Below are 13,552 nucleotides of genomic sequence, written 5' to 3'. Positions count from 1 at the left end.
GTCGATATATGCTGTCAACGGCGGCTTTTCGATGACATGAAAGAGCCAATAGCCCTAGCTGGAGTAGGCGGCTATGGCAGAGGTGAAGGCTTGGGCAATCTGAGTCTGGATTGACGTAGCCGAGGGAACTAGATCGCTTGGTGTGGCCTCTATTAAAGCGCTGGTGAAGTCGATGAAGGACTCGTTGAGATTCTGGAGGTCGTTGAAAACTAGAGCTTGGCCCCCGGAAAATCTGCCCAAGCAGCTGTTTGATCCGTAATAGCAGACAATGTACCCAAAAATGTAGAGAGTACGTTGTAGGCGGCCTGAAGAACAGAGGTCGCATCTGACTCACTAAAGGAGCCAGTGTTCTGGGTATCGATAGTCGCATTATTTACGGTAGCAACGAGAGATTGGGAATCGTTGTCAATCGCAAGTGCTCCTGCTAAACCACTAGCGGGGAAACCCTTGACGTCGTTGTCAAGGGTTTGGACTTGCGGGCCGATTTTTTGCGTTATATCGTTCTCAACCGTAGCAGCATCGCGGGGAAGGATAGGCGTGGCAGCAGCAGTTAATGCCAAAACGAAAATTTTAGCAATAAATACCATGTTGTTTGTTTTGGTGAGAGTAACTAGAGTATGATAATATGGTTGTGAAAGCCTAGGAGCGAGCTCCTTGCGCTCTATATATATAGTGCGATAGGCCGAATAAAGGTAACACCAGGATATAAGGCAGACAATCGTAACACATACAGCGCAGCTTGGCTCATTCTGCATATGCGAAATTGCCCAATATGCCACGCATTATGTGTCACCATTTTCACTAGTTAGCTGCACCTTTTCTCAAATAAGGACGGAGAATGTAAAAAGGCATTCTCCACCAGATTCCGCGAGATACTGACCTAAGCTCAGAACTGGCACAGGGCCCTACCGCATTGGTCAAGCCTCTACGGGTGGATACGGGAGTATACGCTAGCGAAGCTAAATTCCAGTAGTCTTAGACGATCCTACGTAAGGGTACTGGAATCTAGCTTCGCAAGGACAATAGCTGGGTTATTCTGTCGACGTGCTGTACCCGTGCACTTGAGTCGGACAATCCCCCCAGGGGAGATAATTTAACGAGAGCGCTTCTGTGCCTAGTGAACAGCAACACGAATCTCGGCAATATACAAGTAGGGTCTCGGGTGCTCTTAACCTAGCTACGTCGTCTAAAAGATAATGAATCTCGTGAGCCCTGAGTGAAGTGTAAAGCGGATCCCTTGGTTCCTTCCTCGGTTTCTCGATTTTCGCCCTATTGCATTCTTGAGGCTTTTTCGGCCAGATCGATATATGGGACGATCTGCGATCGTCCCACCCTTCCGCAGGTATTATCTACCCCTCCCGAGTTAAATTCGCTACACTCAGACCGCTATTTACGGTAGGACAAATGAATTAAGAGAGAAGATTCCTATTCCGGATATTGAATCTTGAACAATTCTTCGTCTACATCTCAGCTACATGCTTGATTCGATGTACTGTATGTGAATACGGATGCCTTGAGAAACATAGCGCGTCCGCTGTACTGTTACTGAGATTTCTGATATGAAGCTATTTTCACATTCTCAGAAGGGCTTAGAGGAATGGAGTTTCGGCGGTGTACCTGTATGGCAGCAGGTTGGTGGCTCACCTGAAGGGTAACTATATGACAACCTCGGACCCCGCGCTGCTGATCACGTTTGTTGGTTTCTTCTTCTAGTTGATTTCAAAGCATATCATGCCAATAAGAAGATCTCTGTTGGGGGTCTCTTTCTGACCCCCAAGAATCAGTCTTGCCTTCGAATACAAATTGGTTCCATCCTCTTACCTGATTGACAGGCTTCCTACGCTGTGAGTAGATTTCCTATTACATGTGCACAGTACTACAGAATAATTCACGTGACCTAGCGATGAGTTTTTGAGATCTGCAGCATGTCTAGATTGGAAAAGCGCAGTACGAAATATCTCGTATATATAGTATTGCTTTCGCCACTCTCGTGAATTTCTCAACCACCCATCTGGGCACTTTCATCACTAGCTGAAACATTCTATTTTGATTTTCATTCCAGTAGCTATGCTGCTACGTGTCCTCTACTCGCGATTGGCTTCTCGCCCCCGCGGCTATTCTGACTGGTCCATTTGAACAGTCTTGTCGGACCCATTTGGCGAATAGGCCAGCCCCGAAAATCCACAAATAGGCAAGCGGGGTTATTATGTTCTTCTCCGTCTCGTTGCGACTAGGGGCTCCTTGGAGACACCACTGTAGGGGAGTAGGGAGAAGGTGGGAGTGGCGGGGGAGCTTGGTGGGCGTGATTAATTTTGGATCTGTTACAATACATAGCTAGACAGCTAACTCATGTTCACACGGTTTGCGTTATTACCATGCCCTGAAATGAACGTAGTGAGAGGAAGGGTTTACCTTCGTGCCCAGGGATTACCCTTGAAGAAAAAAACATTTTTTTTTTTTATCTTTGATGTTGCTGTTAGCCAAATCCTGCTTCTTCATCTTCATTGTTTGCATTTTTCAACCCTTTCTCTCATTTGCTGTCAGTTCTCTCCATGCTCTCTTCTGATTGCTGTTTGCAATATTGCTCTCTTAGGTTTGGTGCTGGCGCTTTTTGCACTCATTCACTGGGCCCTTCCTCTTCTACTCTGCCCTTATCTAATGCTTCTGCTTCCATGTGCCGCCTTATTCGCCATTCCCTCTCGTTTATTGCCTGCATCCTTTTGCTACGCACTTTTATGAAGTCGTCTTCTGATTGGTTACGCTTCTGTATGACTTCGTGTTCGACTACACCGCCGCTACTTTTCTGCGTTCTGGTGCGGATGCCCCTCCAGCCATTTCCCTCTAAAGTTTGAGTGTAAATCGTCCTACGCCCCGCGCCTGTCTTCTTGTGCTTTGTGCTGCTATCTTCTCTGCCCGCCGCTTGTGTCTCCGGCTACGATTTACTATATGCACTTAATAATAGTCCTTGCTCCTTCCTGAATTTCTATATCAGGATGTCGTTCGACTACTACCTAAATACTTTTCCCTCACGTCGCCAAAGTTCCGCAGCAATTCCTGAAAAATGACTTTGGGATCACTTGCCACACCCACGGACTACGATCACCTCGTACAGGCGTGTATAGGTGCACGAATTAAGATTCCATTTTTGCACGAGCTCTCACCGGACTGGCGGCCAAAAGTGAACCGTCAGTACAATGATATCGTTGAGTAAACTGTTGAAAACTGGCGTAAAATGTAAAATCCCCGCTCTTTTTGTTTACTTGATCCCGGAAGGATTAACAATCTTGAAGTTGGTTACCTGACGCTTTGCAATACAAACGGAATGTGGAAACAAACTGCACGTTTCTTGCAAGCGCCGTAGCCCCTGAAGCGACAGAGTCAAAAATGCGAGTTTTTGCATTGTATGCTACCTGGGTAAGCACAGCTCTTTCCTATCCATGTACCAACATGAATTAGACTAAACAATGATCTCTATATAGCTCTTTGCCTGGGATGATGGAACAAATCCACCGATTCCAGCTAATTTTGAACCTTTTGCTCACTTAATAGCGGTTGATTTCGGTGATTTTGATGAAGGATACCAGCAACGAGAGCTACTGCGCATCGAAACCTCGAACAGCATTCGCAAAAGCCTTCTTGACGAGTATACAGTTGAGGATCCGGCCCATATTGCTCCCAATTTTGCACTGGCGCAGTCATTCTACATGATAGGTGTGCAAGTCCGAGAAAGCACGAAACTCAGTAAGTTAACTTCAATTTTAGAAAGGGAGAACCGCAACCTTATAAAACCCAAAGTGCACATTAAAAAGCTTTATTGCGACACTCTATGTGACTACGTTGCTGCAGTAGTGAAGTTGCAGAACTGTTTTGAAAAGGGTGTTATATTTGGTATAGATGAATATATGGCCCTCCGGATGGATGCTTCTGCTATTTACCCCACAATAGCTCTTAGCCTGTGCGACTCCCAACCTTCAAACATAAATCACTAATACTGACTCTGAGTTTTAGATTGTCACAAGATATGGATGTTCCAGAGTGGCTGCTTGACCACACCCTGGCGAAGGAAATGATGAGGCACATCAATATCATGGTATCGCTGTAAGCAACACTCTATACTCCATCTTGGACACTATCCAGTATCTCGCTAAGCCTTATAATAGCGACAACGACATTGTTTCTGCAAGACATGAAGTGGTAAGAAATATTCTATGTTTACTTATCGGAATCTTACAGCTCACAAGATCAGAGATGCAAACATACAGATAACATTATTCCTTTACTCGTTCACCATCAAGGAATGACACCCCAACAGGCGGTGAACCATTGTTGCCACTTGATCCGCAGCAGCTACATTGCATTTCAGGAACTTGAACCCAGACTTCTTAAAATCGGAGCCGAACATGATATCATAGACAAAGTTCACGCATTTCTGAGGTGCTGCAAGAATGAACGTATCGGACTTATCAATTGGCTGTGAGATCTCTCGCCCAAGGAGCAAATAATCAATACGTTTCTAACACAAAATAGGTATACCATCAAGCGGTATTTCGATTTCCGGCCGTCGAATGGAAATACTCATATTGAGGTAACTCTCGGCGACTAAAAAAACAGAACTTTATTCGTTGCTTGTCAAAGTACCGAGTGCGAAAGGTCTTGGAAGGGTCTCGGGATATAACATGGGTCCTCATATTGTTGAACTTCCCAAACTTCAAACTTTATAATTTAAAGCATTCAACATGTAGCGTAGTTTCAGATTGAATTGTTACTTTTTTGTGGGCTATTCAAGCTACCATAAAGCACCCACATACGTATGAGCCACGAGGTATGTAACTGTCGAGACATGCAGTGGTTACTTACCACTAGCAAGCGATTGGCTACCGGGAACCCGCGTTTCTATGTGTCTTGTATTGTAATTGGTTAAACTGCCAATATCGGAGTTCTAACCACCGGGTAGCGGCACATTCATAGGGTATTTCAACCTGCCCTTGGCCGCACGGGCCCTGAAACGAACGAAGTGAGAGGAGGGCTTTACCTTCGTGCGCAAGGAGTAAGTACCCTTGCTGTCAAAAACTTAATCTTTGATGTTGCTGTTAGCCAAATCATGGCTTCTAATTCGCCAGTTCTGTCCACACCTTCTTCTGAACGCTGTGTTGTAAATTTCAATTTTAGGCTTAGTGCTGGCGTTTTCCACTTTATTCGCTGGCTCTTTTCTCTTCAACCCTAATGCTGATGCTCCTTACCCCGCTGCCTATTCGCTATTCCTCGACCGCATGCTTTTGCCACGCACTTTTTTAAAGTCATCTTCTAATTGGCTTGCCATCTGTATGTCTTTCATGTTCGGTTACATATATCGCACTAATAGTAAGGCAAAAGGGAGCCGGGTTAGGCCGTAATGCGTCAAAATGTCTTTCTCCGAAGGTGGACCAAGATCAGCACTCCGCAGAACAATCTAGTTATCTTGGCCTTTTCGTCCGGGTTTATACTCTGCCAGCTCCGATTATATTTTTGCTTGCATTTGGGGACCAGAGGCCGACCGCCAGTAGGCTCTATAGCGAAGTTAGGAAAACAGGTGTGTGACGGGGAGGAAGGGGGTTTGTTTCCAAATACGTGTCTGGGGGGCTCATTAACTGCAAGTGTGTAAAAAGTAAATAGATGTCCCTTCCACGATGTGCCTTCCACGAGGTGCATATGAGATGTCTCTCGCATGCCCGGTATTTGATTGTTTACAGCGCATGAAGATCAACTCATACTTGCGTCTCCCCCTCTTCCTGCGGCCCAGGTATCTAATTTTAGAGGCTGAAGATTAAGCTTCACTGTGGTTCGCGCCCTCCCCCCCACCCCTTCCCTCCTTTTATTTTAACTGTTGTCGTCTCCAATAGTATATATTAGGCTTACCCTAATGCACACTCCGCCTTTGTAAGTACATATGTTGTGTAACCAGAATAAACAAGGTAGTGGAGCGGGGCTCCGTCACCGAAATGGAATTCAATAGTAGTTTGATATAAGTAGGGCTATAGGGATCCCATTTCTCGGTCCAAAGTCGTTATACCATGGCAACCATCTAATCATCCTTAGAGTTAGATCTTGACCGAAGTGCCTTGCGCCTTTCGTGGCAGAATATTATCTCCATGACAATCCAAATACTCTTTCCTGGCCTATAGAGCGTCTGTTGTGAAGGGCTGAAGCCGAATTGATTCAATACTGACTAGGCCAACATGCTGTTTACAAAAAGCTTGGTGAAGAGAAGGAATGGAACAAGCGGAACAGCGATAGAAGGTAAGGCGGTGGCAGAACGGAAGTGCGGGGAAAAGACTATATGGCAGGGCCATATAGTAAGACGCGGGTCCAACCCGTTACATCTGTATGCACAGAACTTCCATCACGAGGCTACCTTATCTAAGCCTTCTTTGGCTGATGAAGTCCGTGGCCGGAAAGTGAAGCTCGAATTAACTTTGCTCCGACTAGAGACCTCCCCCAACTGTCTTTACCCCATGGCAAGTTGCCCTGGTAAGTCTCCCATCTGACCCTAATTTTTGGTTCAACCTATCTGTGGCCCTCGAGGATATCTATACATTGAGGCTGGAAAAAAATATCAGACATTGGTAAGCGACGTGACCTGGCCGCTGAGGAGATTCCCGATAGTGCCGAATAGGCTCAACACTATTTCACTTTTGAAATGGCGAAAAATGCTCGATAGTGAAGTTTAATAGAATACTCTAGTTCTAGAATACACCCCCCCACACCTCCCCGACCTGACCCCTACATTTGGGATTCTCGCTATTTCCTGATTGCTATGTGTGTGTTTTTGTGGTGGTTTTTCTCCTGAATCGACCCGCACGTCTCAGCGCGTGCTGCCATCGAGCGTTCCCCTCTTCAATATCTAGCTCCTCCTACTCCGAGAGTGACTTCTGGGAGTCGACACTGGAGTCACGTATATTTCTCTTAAGAGATTAATAATTAGTGAATCCGATCAGGTGTGGCCTTAGAATTGTCAGGAATTAAGGTATGGCCTCATGCACCTGGCAAACTTGGGTTGATATAGGTACCTGTGTGTAAAAATATATGCCTCAAAAACGGGGATACACATCTATATTCTAAATGTGATAATTCGGTGTGGTGAAGCTTAGGTCTGGTACGATCGTGCGACCGGAGTGTGGATTATTCTCCAACTGTATCATATAGCAATTCTTGTCCAAATGAATCGTGAATAGTCTATGACTGTGCCTGGCAGAGTCGCTGCGGTCGGCGGTCGCGGATTTCGCGAATTTGACGGGGTGTGGGTCTTCCGAGCACGCATGGTGGGTGCCGGGAGCACGCACTGTGGGCCAATCAGACGGCGGAGGAGTCGGAGGGAGTCCCTCCTTTAAGGCATTATGGATTAAGCTTGATGGTGCCAATGCCCTCAGCTTCAACTGGATCTCCCGCTGTGTCTAGTTTGTCATGGTGGATTCGGAAACTGCTAAAACAATCCCGGTCCCAACAGATATGGCTAGTAGCAGCAGAGTCGAGTATCCACCGGGAATTCGGCGCGTGGGTATAGAGAGTCGTCACTCTCGCCCTCACAATATTGATCCTTGGTCTCTTGTAAGAAGTCGGCGGGCCCTGCCGTTCTTCTGCCTGGCCTTGATGTGATTCATTTTGTGGTGAACCAGAAACACTCCTTTCTGTTTTGACACCGTTGTCCCGCTTAGGGCGCAAATGCGGGTTCTTTTTCCAGCATTTCGAGACTTCATGGCCTCGTTTCTTGCAGTAATTGCATTTCTTGACAGACGCCTTCACTGTGTTAACTGACGGTGCTACGCGCGGAGGAGTTGGAGAGTTCTTTGCTGAAACTGTCTGTTCAGCATTTGCAAGGCGATTCCCAATCATGGCGGGATTGTCCGGATCCTTGTCATTTTGGATGGCATCAACTATCAGCGCATATTCCGGTCCGATCTGAGTTAAGAGGATTGCAACGTGTGCGTGATCCCCAATTGACCCTGGCATGATCGCATTTAAGCGATGTACTAGCAATCGGACTCGATCAACGAATTCACGTATACTAGTGCAGCTAGATCCAGTCGTTTCTTTGAGCTGGGCGAAAAGTTCACAGAATGTAGCTAGCTCCATTCGTCTATATCGTTCTTCAAGGTTCGTTCCAGAGATCTCGAGATGTTTCTAGCCCTGCAACATGAACACTGATTTCGACGGAAAGATATCGAAAGATTGTGTGATAGGCTTCAGCCTCACGTTTGGACCATTCCTGATGTCGCTCAAAAGCCTGGACTTCAGCTTCTAGACGAGCTTCGATAGCCTTCTGTCTTGGGGCTCCAATAAGTCGTTCATCAACCAGTGGAACAATGTCGGCCGTAATCGGTTTTGCGTATTTAAAAAGGCAGTTAGGGCGTTGGAGATCTCCGGACACGACATCCCAGACTTGTCTTGCCTTTAAGTAGGAGGTCATAAGATGCTTCCAAGTTGCATAATTATCACTGCCTGTTAAAGGCTCAATAGCCGCGATATTTCGGTCGGGAGACTCGGTTAGATGTGCAGGCATCGTGGCTATGCCTGAAGTGCGGGGTAAATATAGCTTCAACAAGTTATAGTATGCAGTGGTTCTCAGAGTAAGTGGAGACGACACCCGAGAAGTTAGCACCCGGGCTCATAACCTGTTGTAATTCAAAGGAAGATTGCTTGTTTTTCTGGACAGAAAACTTGAGGGTTTATATACACATACGACCTCCAGATTGAATTCCAATCAAAGCTGGTAATTCCGTGAGGTTAGGAATTGATTCCGTTACGATACGACATATCACAACAAGTTGGAAAACACCCCTAGATCCCACACACCGGTCCTCGGCAGTCACAACACCGGAGCCGCAGCCCAGCGCAAGAATGCGTACACCACGCAAGGGATGTTATCCATCAGTTGCTAGCAGTGGGTCACCGCTAGTTTATTCTGACAGGAGGATATATCCCGACACGTGTAGATCATTGTCGGTGAAGGATTTGGATTGTAGTCCATGCCTGATGACGTCACTATTTCCACACTATGAGGAATCCTTCTCACTGCGTGCAAGAGGGAGGTTTAATGGTTAGACGACCATAGTTGAGTTTGGAGATCATCGAATCAACTTTTCATGGAAAAAGATCTGTGCATCACATGAAGCGGTGACGGTGAGTTGTTGGGTAAGATTATGCAGCAGGTAGTGGAATCCAGAGGGCTGTCCACAAGATCGATGGCTTTAGGGAAGGGTTTCCCTAGGCAAGAGGAAATTGTGGGTATTTATAGGGTGTGACTGACCCAGGGCGATGCGAAGAGTATTCATATGATCATTCGCGGAAACCTAGTTGGGTGAAAGAATTGTTCAATTGTTGATAAGCGGCACATGCTATCGGCCGAATATCGCTCTTTATATTTAGCCATTAGACATTGTAAGCTCTATATCGCCCATCTTGCGACGAGCATTACCGAGTGTAGCTCTAAAGCATCACTTTCCTATACGGACGATATTGAATGAACTGTGGAATCGGACGTTTTAGTAGACCTATTCACCAGTTCAGGGTTAGAAAATACCATGATCGAAAAGGCGTATAAAGATGATTTCAGAGTTATCATAGTCGGAGGTCCAGCTGCAGGCTTGACGCTTGCCAATTCTTTTTTTCGCAGGAATACCAACTTCCTGGTGCTTGAAGCTCGAGCTGAAATTGCGCCGCCCTCTGGTGCTGTTCTTGAGGCATCATGGCTGACGTCTTGCAGCACCAGAGACATATTCATCTGTGTACTGTTGAAAATGACAGCTTCTGCACTTTTTTACTATTTTCCTTGTAGATCACACAAGAATATATTGGTTAGCTCTGCTCCTACCTACTGCAAACGATTGGACCGAGAATTATAAACATTCACTCAGTAACTTCCAAATGTAACGCACGCAGATATCAATAGAAAGTTGTATAAAGCTGTGTACCATCTATACGAAATGCGGTCACTTCCGATTGTCCTGAACAAAGCCATACGGAAGATGAGTCCCAAGGTCAAGGCAGCCACAATGGTGGATACGATCACTGTTGATTTATTGTATCGGTAATGTAAGACGCAACGAAAGACGTAGATATACTAGAGTGAGATGTTAATAAATGGCGATACTATAACTCCTAGACAAAGAAGCTCACCGCAAAGACGGAGAGAGCGGCGGATGTATAAATGCGGGCTTAAAATTAGATGTCAGAATAAATCTGGACAATTCAATGAACGAGATCGTACCTGCGGCATCGCCTAGCAGCATTGGCGTGGTCCAACGACCACAAGCCCTATCACCTGGAACATCGCGGAAGTCCTGGATTGACACAGTGAAAAATACCCATATGGAAATTATTTTCACCCAGTTCCACCCGACTTCGACACCAGAACCTCCGATCTCCCAGCAGGCCATCAACTGCGCAACTGTTCCTAATGCCATAGAGAGGTCCTTTGCGGGTCCAAATCTAGCTGTGTGGAGAGGATATGATATGAAAACTGTGAAGACCCATCCTAATGTCCATTGATGAATGCCGAGGAAGTAGCTGTACATAAGCCACACTCCAGTTGAGATATAGTATCGAGTCTTCGTTACAGTGGCCGTTGTTACCTTAGACGCGATTGGTCGATTAGGCTTGTTGATCTCATCTTCCAAGCCCCCTCCTTCTGCATTATTTGCAACGTCGATGGTATAGGCATATAAAAAGCCGTAAGTCAAGGCTTCTGTTAGTATAATTAGCCCCCAATCATGAATGTTGATACGGGTTATGCTTTCATACGGGCAATTGAACCAAACATTTCATCAAACTCTGCTCCTCTGTGGAGCAGTGATGCCGTTGTGAATATAGGGAAGGGCAGGAAAGCTGCATCAATGTTGCTTCTCATATAATAGTACGATAAGCATACCTCATGCTTCACGTAGTGATATAGCGCCTTCGCCGCAAAACTTGCGTATTGTTTGATCTTCAAGTACAATTTGTAAATTATCATTACGAGAAGGAGGATGAAAATGTAACTTGTAGGAAAGACAGCATAAAGAATGGATTAATGGACCTGAGAACTGTCTCATTTATACCTAGATTTTTTTCAATGTGCGTAAAATGTGTGTTGGTATTCATTTGGGAATTGCCCTGTATACATGCACTATGACCTCATGATTAGTGCTAGTTGGCAATGCCTTGCTTGGACACACACCGCTATTACAGATAGAGTTTAGTAGAATGAATAACATACAGGAGAATAACATACAGGAATTCGCTTTAATTTGTTGGCCTATGAAAAACCTCGGACATAGTAGTATTCATTTTTATGTTCGTGGAAGAGCCCAAAACGCATTGAGGTTTTGATATAGGTTCATATGCAGGGATGATGTTATAGGTTGCAGATATCGGTCACCATGGTTGGCAGGTAGGGAGTTCTTATCCTAAAGCAGACCGACATATGTATCTATCCCAGCAAGTCACGGTTATTAATTCTATGTTCGTTGCGGGTTAAAAAATGCGAACAATTTGATCTGCGCTAAGAAAAACCATAAGGAAAAGATCAAACTGCGATGTATGTGGGAAAATAAGGGGTATTTTTCCTTAATATTGACGAAAAATCTTTTATCCCGCTACCAAAAACTACAATATTTATTGTTGCGTCAGATTGATAACTGATTGTTGAATAATAATGTTCAAATACTATTGCCTTTACAATGGTGCTTTGGGACTTGCCACTCCTCCCTGGTTCACGTTACAGTACGTACGTAACATCAACTGGCCGCACCATCCCATTGTGGCTGCATATACATGGTGCATCCCCACATCTGCATGATGCGTTGTACAGGATGTGTTCATGAACGAAGTAGGCATTCGCTTTAACGTAAGTGGGTAGGCGTGCAATTCTTTATAATTAACTGGAAATTATAAGTAGTCTGATTAAAGAATCCCAAAGTGACTGCTACCCAGTCCTGATACGTATTCTGGACCTTTTCATGTGCTTTTAATTTAAGAGCACCAAAATGGCACTATCCAATACCAATATCCTTCTAAGTGTTACTGGCTTCTTTTTTCTTGGTTGCATGTACCTCTTTTGCCAACGTGCACGGAGACTGAAGCTTCCACCTGGCCCGAGACTTCTTCTACCGACCATGGTTCCGAGTCGAGATATCTGGCGAACTTTCCAATAATGGCACGAAAGGTATGGCCCAGTCATTAGCTTAAGGGTAGGATCCCAGACTGCCATTATACTTGGTGATCGCGAAGCAGCAAAGGCCCTTTTGGCTAGACGAGGCAACATCTACAGTTCACGCCCCAACTCGGTACTCATCAAAAAGTATCTATTTAAAGACCGCCTGCCTGCAATGATGCCATATGGTCCAGAGTGGCGACTTAATCGGCGAATCCAAACGTCTCTTCTGAGCACCCGGGCTTGTGAGGCTTATTGCATACTCCAAGACATCGGAAGCAAGCAGCTTTCATACGAAATGCTAACAGCCGACAATTTTACGACACCCTGCCATCGCTTTACCTCTACTGTTGCGTTTGCTCTGGCCTATGGTGGAGGGTTGCGCACACACTATAACCAAGCCAAAGAGCTGAAAGATATAGACGAACTTACTAGCCTTGGCTTCCAGGCAGTATCTATCGGCAGCTTCTTGGTTGACATTTTTCCGATTCTTGATCGAGTCCCAATATTCTTTTCGAGTTGGAAAAAAAGCGCTGAGCAGATCCATGAAAATATGCGGCAAAAGTTTACTAAATTGTATGATGTTGCTCTCCAAGATCAAACTTGGAATTGGGCCCGACAGGCTCTCAAAAAAAGCGAAACTCAGGATTTGTCTCATGAACAACGTGCATTCTCTATTGGTGAACTCTATCTCGGGGTCACCCATTCGAATCATATAGTCTTGGAGGTCTTCGTCATGGCCAGTATCCTCCACCAAAGTGCCGTGCAGCAAGCCCAACAAGAACTTGATTCGGTCATTGGGTCCCAGAGGTTACCGTTGTTTGAGGATGCGACAAAGCTTCCTTACGTTAACGCCTTCATTACCGAAATACTTAGGTGGTGCCCGGTCCTTCCACTCGGCTTTCCCCACCGCGTCTCCACGGACGATGAATACATGGGTTACAAGATTCCTTCCAATTCCATTATCTTTACCAATCAATGGCAAATGAACATGGATGAGAAATTCTTCGACAATCCAGACTGCTTCGAACCTGAGAGGTGGATACAGAATCCTGATCTTCCTCTCTCTGCTTTTGGCTTTGGGAGAAGAAGTTGTCCAGGGGAATGTTTTGCGCGGTATACTTTATTTATCGCCATATCAAGACTCCTATGGGCGTTTAATATCACTGGGTCAAATAAGGATGACTTGGCACATGAAAAGGCAGCAAAGGAGTCAGGCCGTTTGGGTGTTCTTTATCGGCCTTCCTCTTTCGGAGCACGTTTTCAAATACGAAGCTCTGAACATGAAAGGGTTATCAAACTAGATCGTGCTGTCGCTGATGAGGAAAGGATGCGGGCTTTGGAAGCTATTGGAAAGACTTTATTCAGTGAATAAGGCTGATATTA

The 13,552-nt window shown here is 45.4% G+C and overlaps 5 protein-coding genes across 5 annotated transcripts; 2 read left to right on the top strand and 3 right to left on the bottom strand.

The window, feature by feature from the left end:
- Positions 1 to 209: 209 nt before the first annotated feature.
- On the bottom strand, positions 210 to 587 carry N7532_002190 (mannoprotein; the record flags this gene model as incomplete). The annotated part of the gene is made up of 1 exon (XM_056614684.1): positions 210 to 587. One exon carries the CDS (start codon positions 585 to 587, stop codon positions 210 to 212), a length of 378 nt encoding a protein of 125 aa, XP_056479725.1.
- Positions 588 to 3,384: 2,797 nt separating this feature from the next.
- On the top strand, positions 3,385 to 4,603 carry N7532_002189 (terpene synthase family protein; the record flags this gene model as incomplete). The annotated part of the gene is made up of 7 exons (XM_056614683.1): positions 3,385 to 3,414; positions 3,480 to 3,741; positions 3,847 to 3,955; positions 4,009 to 4,098; positions 4,161 to 4,194; positions 4,364 to 4,473; positions 4,528 to 4,603. 7 exons carry the CDS (start codon positions 3,385 to 3,387, stop codon positions 4,601 to 4,603), a joined length of 711 nt encoding a protein of 236 aa, XP_056479724.1.
- A 3,522-nt stretch (positions 4,604 to 8,125) lies between these two features.
- On the bottom strand, positions 8,126 to 8,536 carry N7532_002188 (DUF4219 domain-containing protein; the record flags this gene model as incomplete). The annotated part of the gene is made up of 1 exon (XM_056614682.1): positions 8,126 to 8,536. The coding sequence occupies one exon, from the start codon at positions 8,534 to 8,536 to the stop codon at positions 8,126 to 8,128; it is 411 nt and encodes a 136-aa protein (XP_056479723.1).
- Positions 8,537 to 10,134: 1,598 nt separating this feature from the next.
- On the bottom strand, positions 10,135 to 10,987 carry N7532_002187 (UbiA family prenyltransferase; the record flags this gene model as incomplete). Its single annotated transcript, XM_056614681.1, has 3 exons — positions 10,135 to 10,190; positions 10,244 to 10,720; positions 10,777 to 10,987. 3 exons carry the CDS (start codon positions 10,985 to 10,987, stop codon positions 10,135 to 10,137), a joined length of 744 nt encoding a protein of 247 aa, XP_056479722.1.
- Positions 10,988 to 12,344: 1,357 nt separating this feature from the next.
- N7532_002186 (cytochrome P450) lies at positions 12,345 to 13,541 on the top strand (the record flags this gene model as incomplete). The annotated part of the gene is made up of 1 exon (XM_056614680.1): positions 12,345 to 13,541. The coding sequence occupies one exon, from the start codon at positions 12,345 to 12,347 to the stop codon at positions 13,539 to 13,541; it is 1,197 nt and encodes a 398-aa protein (XP_056479721.1).
- Between the last annotated feature and the right edge of the window lie 11 nt (positions 13,542 to 13,552).

The sequence above is a fragment of the Penicillium argentinense genome, assembly GCF_028826775.1.
Source record: "Penicillium argentinense strain IBT 30761 chromosome Unknown utg000002l_segment0_segment0, whole genome shotgun sequence".
Taxonomy (NCBI): Eukaryota; Fungi; Ascomycota; class Eurotiomycetes; order Eurotiales; family Aspergillaceae; genus Penicillium; species Penicillium argentinense.
The sequence above is the reverse complement of the archived record's forward strand: the minus strand, read 5'-3'. Positions and strand labels throughout refer to the sequence as shown.